Source organism: Lithobates pipiens, unplaced genomic scaffold (assembly GCF_037356315.1).
Source record: "Lithobates pipiens isolate NorthernLeopardFrog02 unplaced genomic scaffold, aLitPip1_a1.2 Scaffold_3, whole genome shotgun sequence".
Classification (NCBI taxonomy): Eukaryota; Metazoa; Chordata; class Amphibia; order Anura; family Ranidae; genus Lithobates; species Lithobates pipiens.
In genome coordinates, this window is record NW_027507790.1 from 184,652,862 (window position 1) to 184,675,377 (window position 22,516).

A 22,516-nucleotide genomic window follows, 5' to 3' on the forward strand; every position below is an offset into this window, starting at 1 on the left:
GACTAGAGTGTAGCCATCTTCTGATGGCTACTTTCAGCAGTATAATGTACCATGTCACAAAGCTCACTGGTTTCTTGAACATGACAATGAGGTCACTGTACTCCAATGGCCTCCACACTCACCAGATCTCAATCCAATAGAGCACCTTTGGGATGTGGCGGAACAGAAGATTTGCATCGTGGATGGGCAGCCAACACATCTACAGCAACGGTGTGATTCTATCATGTCAATATGGACCAAAATCTGAGGAATGTTTCCAACACCTTGTTGAATCTATGCCATGAATAATTAAGACAGTTCTGGAGGCAAAAGGGGGGTCCAACTCAGTACTAGCAAGGTGTACCTAATATAATAATAAAGTGGCTGGTGAGTGTGTATGTGCTAAAAATTGTGTTCACATAAATTGATGTGAATTTATAAATAAGATGTACACATTGTGCATAGGTGTCTATATTGTGAATATTTAGCTCTATCAAAATAACAGTCTGTGTTTAAAAAAAAAAAAAAACCTCCTAAATACAATGACAAACTCTTGCACAGGGTGGTAATGTGCATATCACAAGGGGAACCTTCACCATCCCCTTTTTGGCATAATCTTACCATGGGGTTTGACCTTTACTGCAAAGGTCTACCGGGCTTATCCCTTTAAATCCAGGCCTAAGCTGTGTGTTCATAGATGAATCCAATCAACCAGGAATTAAGTAACCCAGCACAAGATGTAATGGATAAGAACTACAAATTAGTTCTTGGTTATCTGCTGCTATTTCTAATTAAAAAGTATAAATGTGCATGCACATTAGAAGTAAACACTCTCTGAGATACGTTCAGCTCAGGCTACTTCTAACTTCTGATTTATTGGTGGGCGGTGTTAATATTTTATACAGAAAGATACATCATTGCTATGTCAGTCTAATAGGTACATCTCATTGGTTACAATACAAGAGAAATGAAGAAACTTGATGCTTGAAGTTTGGTTGACCCTGGTTCCCTTATCTCAAATGAATTCTTCTAACGCGGGGGATGTAGGGTGTAGACGCCATCTTGGCTCCGAACAGAAAGTCAATCTGTATATTACATAATAAGTAAGGAGAGTGGGAACATGTATACACATAAGCAAATAGACATTTTCTGATTATCATTATGTACATTGGATTCCTTAACAAAGAAAGACAAGGAAGGTATAGTGCTCTGTGTATTTGATTTATTATAAACGTGGATAAAAAGTAATGCGCTCACATATACTATAAGTAGTATGTAAAATATCCAGAGCTTTTCTGAGCCTCCATGGCTGTGGCTGGCTCTAGTTACTCTCATATCTGTGTTATATATTATTAAAAATGAAGGGGGAGAGCCATGTGAGACTTCCGTACTCCTTCATTGCGCCTTTTGCTGGAGCTGAGCAGATGGCTGGTTTACTTTTCTCCTTGTTTTATATACGTTCTGTACACCCCGTTATGTTTGATGTTTTGTATCGGGGGTCCCTGGGCCTCTCCTTTTTGCCTAAATTAATAAAAAAAAATGGTAGAATAAAAATATCCACAGCTGTACAAGGCACAGGAGAGAATGGCGCTGCCCGGATAGAAATTCCTGTAAAGCACTGACAATTGCCCGATTTTCCTCCAACCCACACCATGTACTCTGCTCACTCCAGGATTGCTAGACCCCTGCCACAGTTTTTTTGTTAATGCTGACGTCATCAGGGGCTCAAAGTGAAGCAATTACAGCCAGTGTATTTATCTTGCTTCGGCTGTACCAGCAGGCTGTTTAGCTGTGAAGCTTTAAAACCCGTATATGCAGGCATACCGAACTACTAATCGTAAAGAGCGGCAGCCCCAGTATATAACTATGGAAACACAGAAGTGACAATTAGGGTAAAAAAAAATAATACATAAATGGCTCATATATAATTCTCCTCCCCCTTCCAAAGTTAGTCCCATATAGCTACTCCTGCACATGTTAATCTAAAATGTATAGATATATTTAAAATTGGATTAAATAATCCTAAAATGATAGTGTATAAAATATATCAAATAGAAGGACAGGAATAAACAATATATTAATGAAACAATCTCATAAATCACTAATATAGCAATTGAGGTCTATAGTAATGTTAAACTATTTGGGACCATTTGTATTGGCTTCATGTATCCAATAGGGCTTCCTTTTTGAAAGGGCTCTTTTAAAAAGGCTGTCTTCTCTAGCGCCTAAAAGAAAAGTTCACCTTTTGTTAACATGTTACATCAATATTGAGGGTGTAACATGTTACGATTGGACAGGCCCATGCACCTCCCCAATTTTTTTTGTAACATTTTAAAGGTGCTTTATTGGTATCGCACAGTATGCAGAGTGACATAAAACAAAGCAAAATACTTTGATAATAGGTAAAGTAAGCAAGTAGGAATAGCATTACAGGTAGTACATAGAGTGACACACAGCGTACAATTGACAAGTGGTCATAAAAAAGAAAAGTATACAATCAAAAAACAGTCAATTTCAGGGGTCTCCAGACAGGTGTGACAGCAATGAATGGGGTAAGTCACACCTCGCCAATATGACAGCTAGCGGGGATCTTCTCCACATCTGCTGATGTCTGATTCAATTCTTTACAGGCTCCCAAAAAAAAAAAAATAGCATTTATTTTGTTCTAAAAAGTGAATTTTATCCTTTTTTAAAGTAGTTGCAAAGGCTCAGGGTTTTGTACCTTCATACATTCCATGCATAAAGTAAAAGACACATCCCCCCATCTCGATCCAGCGATTTACTCGGGAATAGCTGGCATCTTCCTACTCATTGACTGAGACAGCAGCGGGAGCCAGTCAATAACAGCCAATGAGGATGGAGTGAGGGGTTGCTGAGTCATGATCCATATGTGAATGAACACAGAACAGCGCCTCGGGAGTGAGCCTGCTTGGGTTCCACTTGGCAGAAGGAAGGGGCCAGGAGCACTGGCAGAGGATCGGGGGCAGCTTTGTGCAAAAAAAAAAAAAATGTACAAAGCAGTTACCGTATATACTCGAGTATAGGCCGACCCGAATATAAGCCGAGGCCCCCAATTTACCCCCAAAAAAACTGGCAAACTTATTGACTCGTGTATAAGCCGAGGGTGAGACATGCCTGTCCATCCCTGTGTGTGTGTCCGTCCATCCCTGTGTGTCCGTCCATCCCTGTGTGTCCGTCCATCCATCCCTGTGTGTGTGTGTGTGTCCATCCATCCATCCATCCCTGTGTGTGTGTGTCTCCATCCATCCATCCATCCATCCATCCCTGTGTGTGTGTGTCTCCATCCATCCATCCCTGTGTGTGTGTGTCTCCATCCATCCATCCATCCCTGTGTGTGTGTGTGTGTGTGTGTGTGTGTGTGTGTGTCCAGCCTACCTGTGTCCCGAGCCTTTGTCCCGAGCCTCCGTCCCGTGCCTTGCCTCCTTGCCTCCGTCCCGTGCCGTGCCTTGCCGCCGTGCCTTGCCTCCGTCCCGTCCCGTGCCTTGCCTTGCCTCCGTCCCGTGCCCTCTTCGTCGGCGCCTCGGCGGCCATTGTAAAATTCAAAAGCTGCGCCGCCGCCTTCGCCTGTGATAGGCGGAACACTGAATTTCCCAGCAGCCTGTGTTCCGCCTATCACGGACATCGTATCATCCTCGTCCGTAGTACGAGGATGATACGATGTCCGTGATAGGCGGAACACAGGCTGCTGGGAAATTCAGTGTTCCGCCTATCACAGGCGAAGGCGGAGCCGGAGGCGCGGCTTTTGAATTATAGAATGGCCGCTGTCTGTCTGCTCGACACGCTGATCGAGCGGGCAGACAGCGATGACTCGAGTATAAGCCGAGGGGGGCACTTTCAGCCTCAAAAAAGAGGCTGAAAATCTCGGCTTATACTCGAGTATATACGGTAAGTAGAACATTTTTTGTTTAAAAAAAAATCTTCCTTTTTTAATGACACTTTTTAAATGTCTTTTCTATACTCCAAAATGTCAAACCCCCTCCAATATTGCCAATGTTTTTTATGTTTTTAAGTATAGAGATGTAAAGAACTGGTATTGTATTTTTAGTCTGCTTTATTTTGTACTGTTTTAGAATAATATGAACATGTATTTAAATCTTTTTGATTTGCCTACTTTGACTTGCATGTTTTTTTTATATATATATTTTTTTTTTTTAGCTTATATTGAAAGACCTCAACTTATCAGAGCAAAAGTGCCAATTGTAAAGTTCAGGGACAAAGTCAGGTAATTCTGTTTATGCCTTTGTGAATGCTAGTCTGCTGAAATGCAGCTTTTGCATTTTCCTTTTCAAACTAGAGGATTTAAGTCTTGTACTGCTAATAATCATGATGTTTGTTTATTACTATATTTATTGGTGTATAACACGCACCTTCTTCCCCTGAAAATTGGGGGGTAAATCAGGGGTGCATGTTATACGCCATCAGCGTACCTCGGAGGGGGGCGAGTGCTGCTGGAATTCACTGAGCCATCATCTCCTCTACTTGGCTCACATCACACAAGCACACAGTCCCGGCATTGGACCAGTGTTCTGCCTATCGCAGGAGCTGGTCCAATGCCGATGGCAGAGGCGGGAGTGGAGTGGAGTCGACGGCTCGTGATTTCCTGATTCAAGCTGCTTATATGAGAGATGGTGAGGCTGCAAACTAACTAAAACTAGTTTAAAAAAAGGCATTGATGAGGCTGCTGGGCCTCCTTTTTTTTTTTTTTTTTTTTTTTTTTTTTTGCTGCATCTGCATCCACCTCGGAGCTATGCTCAAGTAGTCCATAGAAGTAGGATGCCGCGGCTGCATGTACCCAGTACCAGTTATGGGCTCTCTTTTAACATTTTCCCGACTGATGCATTTATTTGCCATGTATTGGGTGTAACTCTTCAAGCTAGAGGCTAGGTTCACATCTATGCGTTTTCAGTTTTGCATAAAGCACTACAGTCCATTTTAACATGATCACCTTTGGGTCACATTCACATATATGTGGTTTCAACCATTGCCTTTTTTTTGAAAATGGTCGGATTTTTTTGCCTGCAGTAGGTTGCACTTTTGGTTCCATAGACCTCAGTGGAAGCACATCAAAAACGCAGTGCTTGTGTTGTGTTTCCGCTTAGTTTTTGCTGGTTTCTCTAGCATGACAATAGACTGGCAAAATTAATTAAAAAAGCTGCCAAAAAATGCAAAATGCACCAGAAAAGCACAGATATGGTTCTTTATTTCAGTCGTGCAACTGTCGTTTTCAAATTTTTGAACTCGCCTAAAAATAAGTGACGCTTTGAAAATAAAGGTCTTTATGTTTGTGTATTACCGCTGTGGGTTTAGCCGTATGAGTATTCTAAAAATGTACTAGCAAATGTCAAACAGTGTATTAAAGAGGCAGATTTTATTCGAGGCTTGCCATTGCAGCAAACCTATATTGACTTTAGTTACCTGTGTTTCAGTTGAGTTCTTGAAGGGAAAATGCTAAATTTAATACAACCTGTAAAACCTTATTCTTCTGTGTTAGTGGAGAAATCTTGTTGCTGAGCTAAATAATCAACTCCCTTTTGACTGACACTTTTTCACTTTTGCTTGAATATGAATCCCTTCTCCATGTTAAAATCGTAATCCTTATTAGGAAGACGTCTGAAACAATTTAGGTCTGTTTTGGCCACTTTCCACAAATGGTGTATATTTTTCCTCTTAGAATGAGAGTGAATTTTTATTTTTTATTTTTCAGGCTTGCTGATAAAAGCAGTTAGAACCACCAGTCTCATTAGGCATTTTGGTCAGAAATAAAAAGTCAAAGAACTGTCATTTCAGTGTACCTATCTTGCTCAATTGCCTGCCTTTTCCGCCAAATTCCACCTTTACTGACCACAAGTGTAGACCAGCCCTTACATATGTTGTGCGCTGTGCTGACTCTTCTGTAATTCTTATAGACAAACCTGATGGTTGGAAGCCTTTAAAGAGGAGCTCCAGTCTCAGGTTCGGGTGCAGGCACCGGCATCTTGACTAAGGGACTGCACCTGCATGAGTTGAATAGCCCCGCAGTCTTCTGAGACCTGTGCTGTGTCCCAGAAAGCTACGGGGGGAAGGAGGGGCTTTATTTCTGTTCAGATCACCGCAGCGGGTACCTGACGAACCCCCCCCCCCTTAAAAAATGCCAAATGTGGCAGGTGGGGGAGTAGGAGAACCAGGGGAACTTCCCCTTTTCCATGAACTTGCGCTACTAACTAGTTTGCCAATTCAGGCCAGATTAGCAATGTTTGTGCTCCCTCGCTCTGTTGCTTTAACTTTTTGGGTAGGGCTGCTACCCCTAGCCACCGAACGAGACTTTCTCTCCACACACCCCCCCTTCCAAAATGGTATTATTTGTTCGTTGTCTTCAATTTCAAGTAAACCTGAATCTGTGGTAACAAATAAGTGGAATGGCATAAAATGGGTTCTTATAGAGCCATCTTTTACCTTTACCTGTTTTTTCTTTTGCTAGTGGTGTGGAGTTTGACTTGAATGTAAACAATGTTGTGGGAATCAGAAACACATTCCTTCTCCGAACCTATGCACAGAGTAAGTACATTTTTCTCTTCATAAGAGTGACACCAGGGGCGGGGGCACCCCTTCCTCCCACTGACACCAGGGGCGGGGGCACCCCTTCCTCCCACTGACACCAGGGGCGGAGGCACCCCTTCCTCCCACTGACACCAGGGGCGGAGGCACCCCTTCCTCCCACTGACACCAGGGGCGGAGGCACCCCTTCCTCCCACTGACACCAGGGGCGGAGGCACCCCTTCCTCCCACTGACACCAGGGGCGGGGGCACCCCTTCCTCCCACTGACACCAGGGGCGGGGGCACCCCTTCCTCCCACTGACACCAGGGGCGGGGGCACCCCTTCCTCCCACTGACACCAGGGGCGGGGGCACCCCTTCCTCCCACTGACACCAGGGGCGGGGGCACCCCTTCCTCCCACTGACACCAGGGGCGGGGGCACCCCTTCCTCCCACTGACACCAGGGGCGGGGGCAGTCTGCCTTCTGTTCCATTGTAAAGCAGCTGCACATGCACAGACAGGTGACTGTACTAACAAAGTCTTCTCAATATATCTTATGAAATGTATTGATAACAGTGGTAACAGTTAGTGAAGTTAATCAGACTCTCTCCTTCTGATTTTACAGTAGAGAGCCGTGTTCGTCCTTTAGTTCTGGTTGTTAAGAGGTGGGCAAGTCACCATGGTATAAATGATGCCAGCCGTGGAACCCTGAGCAGCTATAGTCTTGTTTTAATGGTTTTGCACTATTTACAAAGTAAGTAACTCGTCTAATTTCTTGGTGTTTTTCGTAGATAAATGTGCACAGCAGGTGCTCTTACTCTGTGCACAGCTTTGTCTGGGAAGTGAAGAGTGTGTTGGCTGGATCTTGTGTGGGCTGAGTCTGATCCTTTTCTCCCTGTGGGCCTGACTGTTACTCACAGCTGTTAACTGACTCTGCAGCAGAACAGTCATCATTAGTGAAGAAAGGCGCTGTTTGCATGATTAGCCATACACAGGAGGCGAAAGGGCTTCGTGGAAAGATGAACAGGGAGTGGGCTAAAATGAGGGGGAAGACATCTCTGCAGAGTCCTAAGCTACCTCTTCATATTGAAATCCTGGATTGCGCTTGTTCAGTTCCTATCAAATTTTCAATATCTCATTTAAAAGAGGCTATTATCATGCAGTCTGTATAATTGTGTTGTATATTATTACAATAAACAGTTGTACCTTTTTATATCTTTGTAATCTAGGTCAGGATAATGTGTAGGGTTTTGTGGTAAAAACCATTTGTAACTATCCTTAACATGGTAGCCCTGTTGAGCACTACCAAAAAGTGTGTCTGATATCTACGCTACTCATATACTGGTTGTGTATATCTACAATGTGGAGAGGAATGGAGGCAAGGCGTGGGTAACATAGATGAGCACAGCTGCATTGGAAGTTTGTACTTGCTGTATCTACTCTCTATTGTCAAAAGTATTGGGACATATGATTTTAATAGAGTTGGCCCACCCTTTGCAGCTGTAACTGCTTCAACTCTTCTGGGAAGGCTTATGTGTGTCTCTGGGAATGTTTGACCATTCTTCTAGAAGCACATTTGTGAGGTCAGGCACTGATGTTGGATGAGAAGACCTGCCTTGCGGTCTCTGCTCTAATTCATTCCAAAGGTGTTCTATCGGGTTGAGGTCAGGACTCTGTGAAGGTCAGTCAAGTTCCCCCCACCCCAAACTCGCTCATCCATGTCTTTATGGACCTTGCTTTATGCACCGGTTCAAATCATTTGGTGGAGGGGGGATTATGGTGTGGGGTTGGGGTTGGCCCCTTAGTTCCAGTGAAGGGAAATCTTAAGTCAGCATACCAAGACCTTTTGGACAATTTCATGCTTCCAAGTTTGTTGGAACAATTTGGGGATGATCCTTCCTGTTCCAACATGACTGAGCAAGGTCCGTAAAGACATTGATGAGTGAGTTTGGGGTGGAGGAACTTGACTGGCCTGACCTCGATAGAACACCTTTTGGATGAATTGCAGTGGAGACTGTGAGTCAGGCCTTCTTGTCCAACACCAGTGTCTGACCTCACAAATGCACTTCTGGAAGAATGGTCAAACATTCCCATAGACACACTCCTAAACCTTGTGGACAGCCTTCCCAGAAGAGTTGAAGCTGTTATATCTGCAAAGGGAGGACCAACTCGATATTGAACCCTATGGGCCAAGACTGGGATGCCATTAAAGTGTGTGTGAAATAATATAGATGTCCCAATACTTTTGACAATATAGTGTATTTCCCCTTCCCTAGATATTGACGTTCCTATTTATACTACATATGGTATATTATAAACACCAAAAAAGTAATTCCTGGGGTAAAATGGATGTTCCATGTTGTTCTAGGTAATGGCACTCTAATCCACATGCTCTGGCGCTGCCCCCTAATTATTTACAGTAGATACTGGTTTAGTATCTTTCAAATGGCTCAATATTTGTGTTCTATCTAATTACCTCTTGATTCTAAAAAAGAGCACTTGAGCATCGTTCCTGAGCATAAATTCCCACCATCCTCCACACTGTTTTGCTGATACGTCTGCTTTTTTTTTTTTTTTTATCTGCTTGGTTATCATCCTCCTTGCTGGACTTTTCTCCTGTTTCCTTTCCATGATCAGTCAGTTGACCTGCTTTATCTTTTACACCGATTCTTGATGGGACTGGATGTTGTTCCTTGCTGAATGTACATCTCTGTACTGTTATTTGCCTTCTAGGGGTTCACCCATGTTTGATATCCGATGCTTATGAATCTAATTTGTATACTGTAATGTACACCATTATCCCAGCTACAGTATATTGGGCTCTTTGGGTTTATCGAGATGCTTCAAGAGGAAGTAAACTTCCATCTTCAAATTTTACCTATAGGTAAGCCTATAATAAGGCTTACTTGTAGGAAGTGTAAATATCTTCTAAACATGCACCATTTAGGAGATCTTTACAGCCAGCGACATTATTGGCGCATGCGCTCTGAAGGAACGGCCATCCGTGCTGTTCTTCAGAGCCCTGTGCCGTGACTGGCGGCTTCTGCGTGCATATGCACATGTGACATTGAATTGATTGCATTGCCCTCAGGTAGCAATCGAACACCTATGAGTGTGCCACATCCTATGTAAATTATAAATGCTAATAATGTGAATAATGGACTTTGTAGGCACGTATATAAAAAATACAAATGTTATTAATTCACATGAAGTACATGCACAAAATATTTATATTTAAAGCAATGTGGGACACAGTGTTTAACTCCCAGGGGCAACACTGAAAATTCTCCGTGTGGCAAAATGGAACAAATGTCCACACAATGATGTAGCATCCCCTTGGTGATTCCCACAGTCCTCGTATGTTAAAAAGTATTGCTCTCTCTACATGTTTTGCGACCTGCTGACGCTTCTTCATGAGCTTCAGCAATTCTATTTAGAGAAATTTGCTCAAATTTAAGACAGTACAAAATTAATCATACTAATACAATTGTGTGTATGTATGTGTACTCGCTTGAAACAATTGTCACAATGTTTGAAAATGGAGAGCGATACTAGTTTCCCCGTGGGGTTTTGTATTGCAGCAAGAAATTCAAAAATTGAAAAAATATTAATTTAGAAAATTGTTACATTAAAAAGGGTATTAACCCCTTCCCGCCGAGCGCACACAGATGTGTGTACTCTGCTTCCGGGGGTTATACCGGGATGATGCCCGCACCTGCAGGCATCATCCCGGTACCATTTTTCACAGCGGGCGATCGGCTATCCAGCTAAAAGCCAGTCGGCTGTTATGCCGGAGGAGTGGGAGGGGACGTCCCCCCTCCCACCGCTCTTACCGGTGCTCCCGCGCAATCGGATGCCTCCAGCTGCTGGGCAGGGACTGGAATGAAGCCTTAAGCAGCTTCATTCCAGTCTCCTAATTGTAAACACGGAAGCGACGTCATGACGTCACTTCCCGTTTACTCGGCTGCCAATGGCGCTGGTTTTAAAAAAAATATATACAGTATTCAGAATCGCCGTTTTCTGTGATCTGAATACATTGAAATGTAAAGGAGGGATCGGATCTTTTAGACCCCCGATCCCTCCATAAAGAGTACCTGTCACCACCTATTACTGTCACAAGGGATCTTTACAAAAATCAAAAAAAAAAACTATTTATTAATTTTAAAATAAATAAAAAAATATATTTTTTTAAAGCGTCCGCCGTCCCCGCGAGCCCGCGAAGCAAAGAAAACGCATATGGAAGTCGCACTCGCATATGTAAACGGTGTTCAAATCACACATATGAGGTATCGCTGCGATCATGAGAGCGAGAGCAATAATTCTAGTACTAGATCTCCTCTGTCACTCTAACATGGTAACCGTGAATTTTTTTTTTAAAGCGTCGCCTATTGAGATTTTTATTTACCGTAGTTTTGTCGTCATTCCACGAGTGCATGCAATTCTAAAGTGTGACATGTTTGGTATCTATTTGCTCTGTGTAACATTATCTTTCACATTATGCAAAAAATTGGGCTAATTTTACGGTTTCGTTTTTTTTTTTATTCATGAAAGTGTCCCTTTTCCCAAAAAGTTGCATTTAAAACACCACTGCGCAAATACCGTGTGACATAAGATATTGCAACAATCGCCGTTTTATTCTCTAGAGTCTATGCTAAAAAAATATAATATTTGGGGGTTCCAAGTAATTTTCTAGCAAAAAATATGTATTTTAACTTGTAAACGCCAAATGCCAAAAATGGGCGTAGTCATGAAAGGGTTAAAACATGAGCTCTGTGAATGAGGCTATTGCAAGTACAATATAATACAGCCATTAAATATACATAGGAAAAAATAGCATGATATGGGTATATATAATCATACTGGAAAACCCAGACGCGTTCCGACCATTAACAGTAAAGGTCGTCTTCTGGGGGAAAAGAGTAAAAAGACTCTAGAGAAATACATCGTGAAAATAGAATCATTTAGAAGTCAAACAACAATATATATTGATATTGGCACATGAATTATAATTATTCAATATATTTACCAATACAGAACCTCCCGAGGGAAACCTTTCCAATTTATAGTTACAATGTTTATCTGTACCATAGGAGCAACTGCTAAGAAAACCCCCTTCATATGGATATGACCACCAAGTACACCAAAGCCAAGTGGTAGCCACAACGTGGGCACAATCAATCGGAATGTGGGGGGTGCACTTTTAAAACTGAATATAAAGAGTAATAGTGCCAAGTATTTATTAAAGCTATAAATATAGACTGATTTATTAACAACTACTTCGATGCTGATCAAAACATAATGAGAATAATTAAGTCCCGTACTCGCATACTAGCATAAGATCTAATCTACCTTCACTACTGTGTGTTGTCACATGAAGCCAGGTGCTTTTCAATCTAAAAAGACCTACCATAGAGTTGGTCCTCCCAGGCTTATTAACTAATTAATGGCACTGACATATAGGCATAGGGAAAATTACAGGTAGGGGAAATTTAGCCAAATACTTTAATTAGCTGGTCCACAATTAAAACTTGAAGTCATGTGTAGGTTCCCAGATAATATGCAGTTATTTAGTACGAATACATGAACCAAACCCCCCTGGGAAGTAAAGTAAACAAACATGGCCATGAAGAAACCTGAACAGTATGGACACATACTACCACCAAAACAGTCACAGTAAGAGGTGCTAGACACAATACCGGGGTACACAGTGGAGCGGACGGACACACTATCAGGATACCTGGGGGATGTCATACCCCCTCTATAAATACAGTGGTTCACTGCACATGCACACTAAAGAGCCAGACGTTCCGGTCCAAGTGCTTGCCATCTTCAGCAGCTACAGTGAGCCAGGGGGACAGAGGAAGAGTGTCCCCAGGCTGCCGCAGGTGGATACATGATCCCACTCATCCCAGGCATAAAACACAGGAGTGTGGGCCGCAGCTTGGGTGGCCGCACATCCCAAAAGCGCACCCCCAACGGCATTCCCCAGCTGATGCCCCCCGTGGTCAGAGGAGAATGGCAGTCAGTACTCCAGCACAAAAAAACAGGCGACAAATGCACAGTAATATTCTGCAAAATATAATGCCAGGGCACATGTTCCTGGCAAATACAATTGTTTAGTTTAGCAGACCAATATAATTGGACGTTTGCTATATTCGTACATTTAGTTCAATAGAAATATTGACTTAAAAAAAGACCTAACGCTTTGTTAGGTATAGCACCAAATGTGCAGCAACATTTCCACAATTATCCACAAATTGTCCAGGCCATCAAAATAAGCATACCTGATCATTATAATTGGGCGTGAGGCCAAAACAAATGGCCCACATCTTCTTATATGCTAGAAAGTCAGGGACAAGGGAAGCCACCCAAAGGCCCTCACAGTAATTGGCGATATGATAACACTTCATTGATACCTGGCAGTCTAGTCGCTTCAAGACGCTCGATCCAGAGTTTCCCTCTGGAGAATGCGTTTATCCCAGTCACCGCCACGTGGGTCCCTAGGTATCGCCTCTAACACAATAAAGGAGACTAAAGTGCCATCAAACTTGTGATATAGACCCAAGTGGTGGCTGACCAGTGTAAGCATTTTTCGCAGATTGAGAGTAGTAAACATGGTCGTATGTGTTGCTTTAGTTGGCTGATAGTCTTGCCTACATAAAATGTTCCACGTTTGCACACCATCAAATATACAACTCCATGGGTATTTGCAGGTTGCATGAAAATGAGGATAAAACATTTCCCCATTGGGTAAGCGGAATCTAGTGCCTGTCTGCACCCAAGGGCAATACATACATTGTCCACAAATGAACATTCCTCGCTTGGTCAGTATAATGTTACTGCTCGGTGTGTATTGGTTAGATGTCATTTTATTGCCTATTGAGGGGCTTTTGCGGAACACTATGTCAGGAGTACTGCGGTTGCGGGAGTGACGTCATCCCGGCTCCCGCCAGTCACAGAACCAGAGTCCGCGAACCCGAAAGCAAGACGGGTGAAGATGGAAGGTGTGTCAAGCGATGGCATAGCTGGATGGCTTAGTTTTCATATATAATATAATATATATGTTATATATAATGTGCTAGTATGTGATGCATACTAGCACAATATGCCTTTGCCATGCAGGTAGGAAAAAAAAGTAGGAAAAAACCTGTTATTTTAGTTTTATAGATGAAGCCTGATAAAATGTCGCCCTGTTGCCTCCTGGTTTCCAGAAGGAAATGTTGCACATCTTTCTCAGCCCTTAGTTGTCACTCTGGCCATTTTATCTTCAGTGCCCTTTGAGTCCGTGTCCTAAGTATACAGATCAGGAATCTTGACTTTTTTCTTTTGACTTCACTTGCAACATGCTTCATCTGTGTTAGTGGCTCCATGTATTGATGTCTGTGATGGCTAGTGCTGTCAGGCAGAGGTCAGTAATTGCAGCCCCTGTATTTCTCCTGGTTTACAGTTTACTTTATATCTTAGGGGCTTTATTTTTACTTCCTCCTTTTTCCCCAGCAAAGTAAAAGCATAATGGGCTAGTATGAATCGTATACTAGCCCATTATGTGCCACTTACCTGCAATCGAAGCACGGAATGTCCCCGACGTTGGCTGCATCCATCATCACCCGTTGTCCTTCTGGGGGCGTGGGCTCCGACTCTGTGACTGGCCAGAGTCGCGTGACATTGAGCCGTCAGTCATGGCACTTGCTAGTAAAGAAGCGGCTCAGAAGCTAATTTTTAGGAGATCTTTACAGTACTTATAGGTAAGCCTTATTATAGGCTTAACTATAGGTACGACTTCTGCATTAAGGGTATACAACCATTTTAACTTGTCCCTGCCATAGTTCTGGCTCTGTCCCGGCACAGCTTGGATGTTTCGATCTCTATATCATAGTATTAAATAAATTAAAAATCAAATTGGTAGTGTCTGCTGCTGGTGTGTATATTTGGACTCTTAAGAAAAGACATCTCACCACCAGTCATTAAGTGACAATACCCACTAAACGCAGGGGTCTCAAATTGGTGGCCCTCCAGCTGTTGCAAAACTGCAAGCCCCACCATGCCTCTGCCTGTGGGAGTCCTGCTTGTAATTGTCAGCGTTGCAGTGCCTCATTGGACTTGTAGTATTGCAATGGCTGGAGGGGCACCAGTTTGAGCACTAAAGCAAACCTTGCCAAAAAGGTAGAAAAATTTGACTTTTAACCACTGCCCCACTTTCTCGGATGTACATGGTACATCCGAGAGCGAATGGTTAATCGCAGCCTCATGGCCGCAGTAGCAGCCATATACTTGTGTTGGCGTTATTCAGCTGGCTATTGGCTGTAAAGTAGAAGTGATGACTTTTACAGTGCGGTCAGTGCAGTTCCTCCACCAGCCCCCTTCCCCTGTGATTACCAGGCAGCTTCACATGATGACGCCAAGCTGGAGGAGACTGAGGAACATTCCTTCCTCAGTCTCCTCTGTAGTGATTGAAGCCAGAAGTGACCATGTCTTTTCCAGTTTCAGAGCTGTCATTCTTGGGCTTGTAGTCAGGGAAGCAGCTAACAATGATCTAGGTTCATTCTGTGTTCATTATCGGTTCATTCATTCTTCCTGTCAGCTTGTATCAGCTTGCTCGTACGAGGTATTGCATTGAATTATATTGTAACCGCATGGTCTCCCTTTATTTTTGTAAAATGTTATGCAAACTGACACCATAAGTCCTGTATAATATTGATAGAGATACCTGTGTACAAGCCATGTGCCATATGATGGAGCATGACTGCATGAAAGTGGATTTATTTTGTATTCCTCAATGTACATTTTCAAGATGGATAAATTATTCTTGTATAACTGTAAACTTGAGTAAAATGTGTTTTTTTTTTTACATTTCCTTTTTTTTTTTTTTTTTTTTTAAGCTCTACCTGAACCAGTTCTTCCATCTCTACAGAAAGATTACCCAGTAAGTACAGCATATAAAACCTCAAACTAGCACTGTGACTTATTGCCTCCACAAAAAAATTATAGATTATACACAATAAAATTAATGCACACAAAAAAAAAGTTCATAATACAAGTTCATATAAATTGTGCAAAAAGATGTCAAACTTTTTTACAAATCACACTTCGTGCAGTGCGAGATCCCTCTCTTCAGGAAGAAATTCACTGGAGCAAAATGCCACCCATTCTCATGACTGCTACAAAGCACTTGACCCCTTCACACCGACTGCCTCTCAGCCCTTTAAGAGTTCTAAAAGGGTCACATGATCAGAAAGCTCCCGATTGCAAGTATGCATCGGGAGCTTACAGATCCCCGCCAGCTACCATGTGGGGAGTGTGCTCTCCACACAGTAAGTTGTTTTAACAGAACTGTATATATGCAGCTGTTCTGCATTAGGGCCCATCTGCTGAGCGGCTGCATATATATGTATAGCCAGCACTAAGAGGTTAATGTAAATAAACCAAAGATTCCTAGATGTGTAATACCCCACTGGGTCACTCCTCCTCCATCTGGCTCATATAGCATAACCTAGTATAAGGAAGAAAAATAAAACCACTTCCCATAGTGTAAAATCATCCACATGCGTTTTTTATTGGTTAAAAATTCAGTCACAAGCATAAAAACAAATTGTGCTCATCACAAATTCAAGTGGTGTCAGGTAGTACTATATCGTGGTCTCACGACCTCCATAAACCTTGGGCACCTCCGCCGCGGCACTTCAGGTGTCGGCTCTGACGTCCCATCTGGTTGGCACATAGCCACGCCTGATACATTTCGTCCTCCTGACCTAATTACAGGGGAAACCTGAAGTGACTTGGCGGAGGTGCCTCAAAAGTATGGATGAGGGAATTGGCGCTTTTGTGTTTTTCCCATTCAACGCACTGGTTGAATGGGGGGAAAAAAAAAAAAGTTAAATGTATGGCCTGCCTAAGACTTGCCCACAATATAGAGCTAATTTTATAGGCCATGTCTACACTAGGATTTCTGTGCTTGACACAAATTTATAATTTACTATTATGTATAAAGCAAGGTCCCAAAAATTAACCATTTCTTTTACCAGTTGTATTTTTGGCGGCAGAAGCGCAGTGCCAGCCTCTAGATTGTTCACCTAACAGGTTTACTTTAAACTTATTTCAGCTGCATCTGAACTTGTGCATGTACACATTAATGTGGAACTTTAGTCATAAAATTAAGTCCTAAAAGTACTCTTCAGGCTGGCCCCTCTTTAGGCTGCAGGTATAGCTATGTAAAACATTAAAAATAATTGCCTTTACTGTTTAAAATCCAGTAATACACTGTATCGCTCTGTGCATACTTGGTTGCTCCTTTCTAAAGAACATTTATTTGTCATCAAGTTATGGTTAATGTTCTGTTTGAAACCTCTTCAATTTGCTTTAGATACTAATGCACCCATAATATGCCCTCTCCAATTCCACACATCCAGACATTTAGCTTAAAAGGGGTTGTAAACCCGGGTTTGAGATTTTTATATTTAAAAAAAAATAAAAATAAATAAAACGTTTCTGCCCTGTGTAGACGTTAAGCACAAAGCAGCCCTGATCCTTTTCTTTCGGGGTGCCCAGCGCTGTTGGCATCTCCTCTTCATTGCGTGCCACCATGGAAAGCCACAGGGGCACCTGTGCGCAGGCTCACTCCTGAGTCCTGATGCATCCATTGACACAAACAGTGGGACTCCGGCCAGGGACCCTGCTACTGTGCCACTGGATTTGGCTGATGGCCAATGGCTCCTGCTGCTTTCAATATGTACATTGAGAGAGGCAGCGGCTGAAGCCTCCGCACTCATGCACATCGCTGGATTGGATCACTCCCGGGTAAGAAAAGGGGCAGGGGGGGGGGGGGGGACTGCTGCACATAGAATGCATTAAGGTGAAAACCTTGAGTATTACAGACACTTTAACCCTGGGACATAATTTTAATAACTGTTATCTCAAAAGTCCTTCACTATGAATACCATGTAATACACCAATAAGTAACTTAAATTAAAAATATCTGACACATTTCACTAAACATTTTGTAGATTTAAAGTGGTTGTATACCCAAATTTTTAACTTTTACCTACAGGAAAGCCTATAACAAGGCTTACCTGTAGGTAAAAAATATCTCCTAAACCTGTACGGTTTAGGAGATATTCCCCCCGGTATGCGCCGCTGACTGCAGCGGCGCATGCGCATAAGGGGATTCTCGGCCTGAAAATCCGGCAGTGGCCGCCGGCCGGAATGAAATCTCCCGCGCGCATGCGCGGGAGTGACGATATCACGGCTCCGGCCACTCACAGCGCTGGAGCCGCGATACCCGGAAGAAACGCAGAGGGAGCATGTCGGCTCCCTTGGCGTGGATCGGGCCAGATGTCGGGGCCTCGTTCTAAGGTAAGTATTTCATAATGAGCTAGTATGCGGTGCATACTAGCTCATTATGCATTTTGCTTTGCAGGTTTAAAAAAGAAAAAAAAATTGCGGGTTTACTACCGCTTTAAAGGCACAAGTAGAACACCCAAATAAGTGTACTGTAATGAATGAATCTCTATACCTAGGAACTAGCTTTCTGTTGTGCCACTGTAAATAGAAATATTTTCTGGGATATCCTGGTGATGTCGAGAACCACAAAAGTGGAGTTTTTTCCTTTTTGATTAAAGATTTATTTTTATTTTTTCTTAATTGGGTTTTTTTATTTTCTTTTCAGGAATGTTTTAACCCTTCAATGCAGCTGCACCTTGTACACCTTGCTCCTCGCCATATTCCAAAGTACCAGTCCAAAAACAACACCTCCCTGGGGGACCTGTTTGTAGGTTTCCTAAAATATTTTGCTACGGAATTTGAGTAAGTTGCATATGATTACAGAGCACCATTCTTCTCTCATTTGTGGTGTTTTTACATACCTCTACCTTCTTAGCAATTTTAATACAGTGACTTTAACCACTTCCGGACTGCCCACTGTGTATGCACATCGCTAATTTGACATTTAATTACCGGTGTTATGGTAGCAACTAGCTGCCATAACCCCGGTATATTTTTACACAGTGGGCTATCCTCTTTCACATAAAAGTGGACCCGGGGCGGATTCGCGACAGGATTTCTGGGCAGCAGCAGAGGTGCCCCCCCTCCCCCCTGCTGCTTCCCAGTCATTTCCGCTGCTTACCGGATAGATCAGCAGCGGCGGAAACTATCCGATGGAGTGATGGGCAGGAAGTCAGTGAGGGCAAGATGGCCACCACTCAACTCTCTGCCCTTGGAGGACTAGAGCAATGTCTAATGTCACTTCTGCCCTCTGGTCTTAAAGGGCCCATTTTTTTTCTTTATTTTTAGTTTTTTTATTGCTTATAAGTGTAATTGTGAGAGCTGAGGTCTCTTTTGACCCCAGATCTCACATTAAAGAGGCCCTGTGCTGCTTATTTCTATTACAAGAGATGTTTACATTCCTTGTAATAGAAATAAAAGTGATCAAGTCACGCCCACATATGTAAACAGTATCCAAACCACACATGTGAGGTATTGCTGTGATCGTTGGAGCAATAATTCTAGCACTAGATATCCTCTGTTACTCTAAACATGTAACCTGTATAAAAAAAAGTGTGTGTGTGTGTGTGTGTGTATATGTATGTATGTATATATATATGTATATGTATATGTATATGTATGTATATGTATGTATATGTATATATATATATATAATTTATTTTCTATAGCCTTTTTTTTTTTTTTTGTTAAAGCAGAGACCCTAGAGGATAAAATGGCGCTCCTCCTTGCAATAATTGTCACATCATATTTGCGCAGCGGTCTTACAAACACAATTTTTTGGAAAAAAGACACTACTTTTATTTAAGTAAGAAAACTGTAAAGTTAGCCCAATGTTTTGGAATAATGTGAAAGATGATGTTATGCAAAGTAAAATTGATACTTTAAAATTGTGCATGCTCATGGAATGGTGACAAACTACGGTACTTAAAAATCTCCATAAGCGATGCCTTAAATTATTTTTTATACAGGTTACACGTTTAGAGTAACAGAGGATGTCTAGTGCTAGAATTATTGCTCTAACGATCGCGGCAATACCTCACACTGTTTACATATGTGGGCGCGACTTGATCACTTTTATTTCTATTACAAGGAATGTAAACATCTCTTGTAATAGAAACAAGCAGCACAGGGCCTCTTTAATGTGAGATCTGGGGTCAAAAAAGACCTCGGCTCTCACAATTACACTTATAAGAACTTGTAAACAACAAATGTCAGAAATAGGCTTGGTCCTTAAGTGGTTAAGATGGTAAAATAGATTATTTCTTGTCCATCAGCAGGATTGGACGCTGACGAAGAGAAACTGTTGGCCACCCAGGATAAACCCCTCTGCTACCAGCATGCCTCCATTTATTTTATTTTTTTTTCCTAGTGTTCTAGGAGGGTGGAGGTCTATTTTTTATTTATTTTTTTTTTTTTTAATCAATCAAGACTTTTCGATTGCAGCTATTTAGCACTCTAAAGCCCAGATTTTCTGCAGATTTTTGTCTTCAGATTTACCAAAACCATGTAGTGCAAGGGCCTGCCTGATTGTATACAAATTGAAACTCCTAAGGTTTGACCTCATATTATATGGTCTTGGTAAATCTGAAGGAAAAAAATCAGCAGACAATCCGATAGTGTGTATGGGGCTTTATCCTCAGCCTGGTTTTTGTGTATTGTGTCCAGACTCCATTGGACAGGAGATTATGGGGATAGCCTGGAAGAGACTTTCAGGCTCTGCGTTCTGCATGGAGCACTCTTCAGGCTTCATCATTATAGGTCACTAAATTTATTCCTTGTTCCTTTCAATTTTTCCCACAGAATGTGGTAACTTTTTGAGACTGTCATGTGCTGGCAGAGTGTCACTTGCATGCAGTCTCCACGTTTTTTTCCTGCCATACAGCATTGAAAAAGCATCTTTGCATTGTCCCTGCTTGCAAAGAGCCAGGTATAATTTTGATCTGCAGTCTGTTTTGCTGCCATTTCAATCTTGTTTGCCATGCATCCACCTTGCCAATCGCTCTCTCTGTCTCTGCTACCCCCCTCTCTGTCAATCCCTCAACTTTATAGTTGCTGGCTTTAATGGCATGGTTCTTGAAGCCTAGGTTCTGAGGCATTTTCAAATCTGTCATTTCCAAGGTGCTAAAAGCTTGGATATCTACTTCCAGCAAGGTCTATCTTCAGATATGGAAGACTTTCTTCACTTTGTGATAGTGCAGAGAGCCAAATACTAGCGCACAATCAAGGGTGATGTTTCCCTTTTTTTTCTGTTTCAGAGACTGTTATTTAGATATTTCTTTTTTTTTTTTTTTTTTTTTTCCAGGACCATATAGCATAGGTAGGAGTGGGGGGAAGCAGTATCTCCATCTCCTCTATCCTTTACTTGTAATAGTTATGGATATCTTTAAAAGTCCATATTGCCTCTCCACTAAAGGTCTTCATGTTTTAAATGTGGTTCCCCTACTACATCAGCCCAATTCTAATGATAGTTCTATAGTTCCATGATCCATAAAACACGCCAGACAGGTTCATCGTCTAATCTTATGTTTATCCACATGTGCATTGCGCATGAAATGATCATGAGTTGGTCAGACCTACCTGGCTTACTGCTTTATGTATTCTACAACTTCAAAGTACAGTTTTTTGGACAACTAGTTCAAGACCAGACAATTGGAGACGGTAACCCATTCACGTTTGTGTAGTAGTGTTCAATGATATAACTACATAAATGTGCAGTTTCATATGTCTACAGCTTTTTTTTTTTTTTTTTTCCTATTTGGATTCTGATTAACCGCTGAAGCCTGCTCTGTTCCAAAGATACTGGCCCGCTAGTACCCAGAGTAAACAATGTATTTTAGGCCAGGATTAGCACACCTTAGGTACAGCTTATGTTTTTTTGCGTTACATCAGAAAATTGTCACCCATTCTACAAAAATAAGGAAATGAACAGATGCCTGTCACAATTCTGGTAAAGCCCCTCCCCAGATTGACTAATCTCGGAGAGGAGTAATGAGTTCAAATTTTATACAGATTCTTGATGTATTGTCTGTTGGTTGCAGTTTTATCCCACACATTTCTAGTATACGTTCAGTGTTTGTAACGTGCTTTATGTAATAATTTAGAGGGATTTACTTATGTACATGTGTTTTTTTTTTTTTTTTTTTTTTTCTTAGCTGCACAGACAAGATCGTTTCTGTGCGAACAGGAGAAGCTATGCAGAGAACGGATGGCATTGAATGGCGACACAAGTACATCTGTGTGGAAGGTGAAGCGAAGAAACATGCAATTGCCAACTGTGTTTTTACTAAATTGTTTACATTTAACAAGCATAGCACAGGTAGAGAGCACATATTTACCGTATTTATCGGGGGATAACACGCATTTTTTTTCCCCCTTAAAATCAGGGGAAAATCGTGGGTGCGTGTTCTACACCGATCCTCCACAGTTTTGAGCCTCTGGGTGGCTTTTCGGCCGTTCTCGCCCGCCTTTTCGGCCGTTCTCGCCCGCCTTTTCGGCTGTTCTTGACGGCTGAAAGCGGACAAGAACTACCAAGCGCCGCTGAGAGACACAGGACACCTGGCTCTGTATCTCGGCGGTGCCATTTAAAAAAAAAAAGCTGCATATGACACTGACAAGGGTGCAATGATGGACAAGGCTGCAGATGGACACTGATAAGGCTGCATTGATGGGCATTTAAATGTAAGTTGTTTTTTTTTTCCCCTTAAACTTCCCTCCTAAAAGTTATTTTCCTTTTAAAATTACCTCCTAAACTTGGGGTGCGTGTTATACTCCGGCGCTTGTTATACGCTGATAAATACGGTACTTTTTTTTTTTTGAGATTTTATTAGCAGTTCAGACCCCTGGGTTACTATAGGGATCACCTAGATGTGCACTGCTCGCTTTCTATCCATTTCTGAAAAGTAACTTGCTCTGTCAGGCAGCATAGGCAGTTTGGAGTTTTGGCTTTCCTCTACTGCAATTTGGTAGTACAGTACAAATTAAAATGTGTCAGATTTGCAGGCAGCG

General features: G+C 42.1%; 1 protein-coding gene across 1 annotated transcript in view; it reads left to right on the forward strand.

The window, feature by feature from the left end:
* The window catches only part of TENT2 (terminal nucleotidyltransferase 2), a 74,470-nt gene that overhangs the window by 43,717 nt on the left and 8,237 nt on the right, over positions 1–22,516 (forward strand). The window contains exons 7-12 of the mRNA XM_077462603.1: positions 4,156–4,222; positions 6,458–6,534; positions 7,140–7,268; positions 15,394–15,437; positions 18,177–18,313; positions 21,664–21,755. Coding sequence (XP_077318729.1) covers positions 4,156–4,222; positions 6,458–6,534; positions 7,140–7,268; positions 15,394–15,437; positions 18,177–18,313; positions 21,664–21,755 — 546 coding nt within the window. The remainder of the gene's footprint in view (positions 1–4,155; positions 4,223–6,457; positions 6,535–7,139; positions 7,269–15,393; positions 15,438–18,176; positions 18,314–21,663; positions 21,756–22,516) is intronic.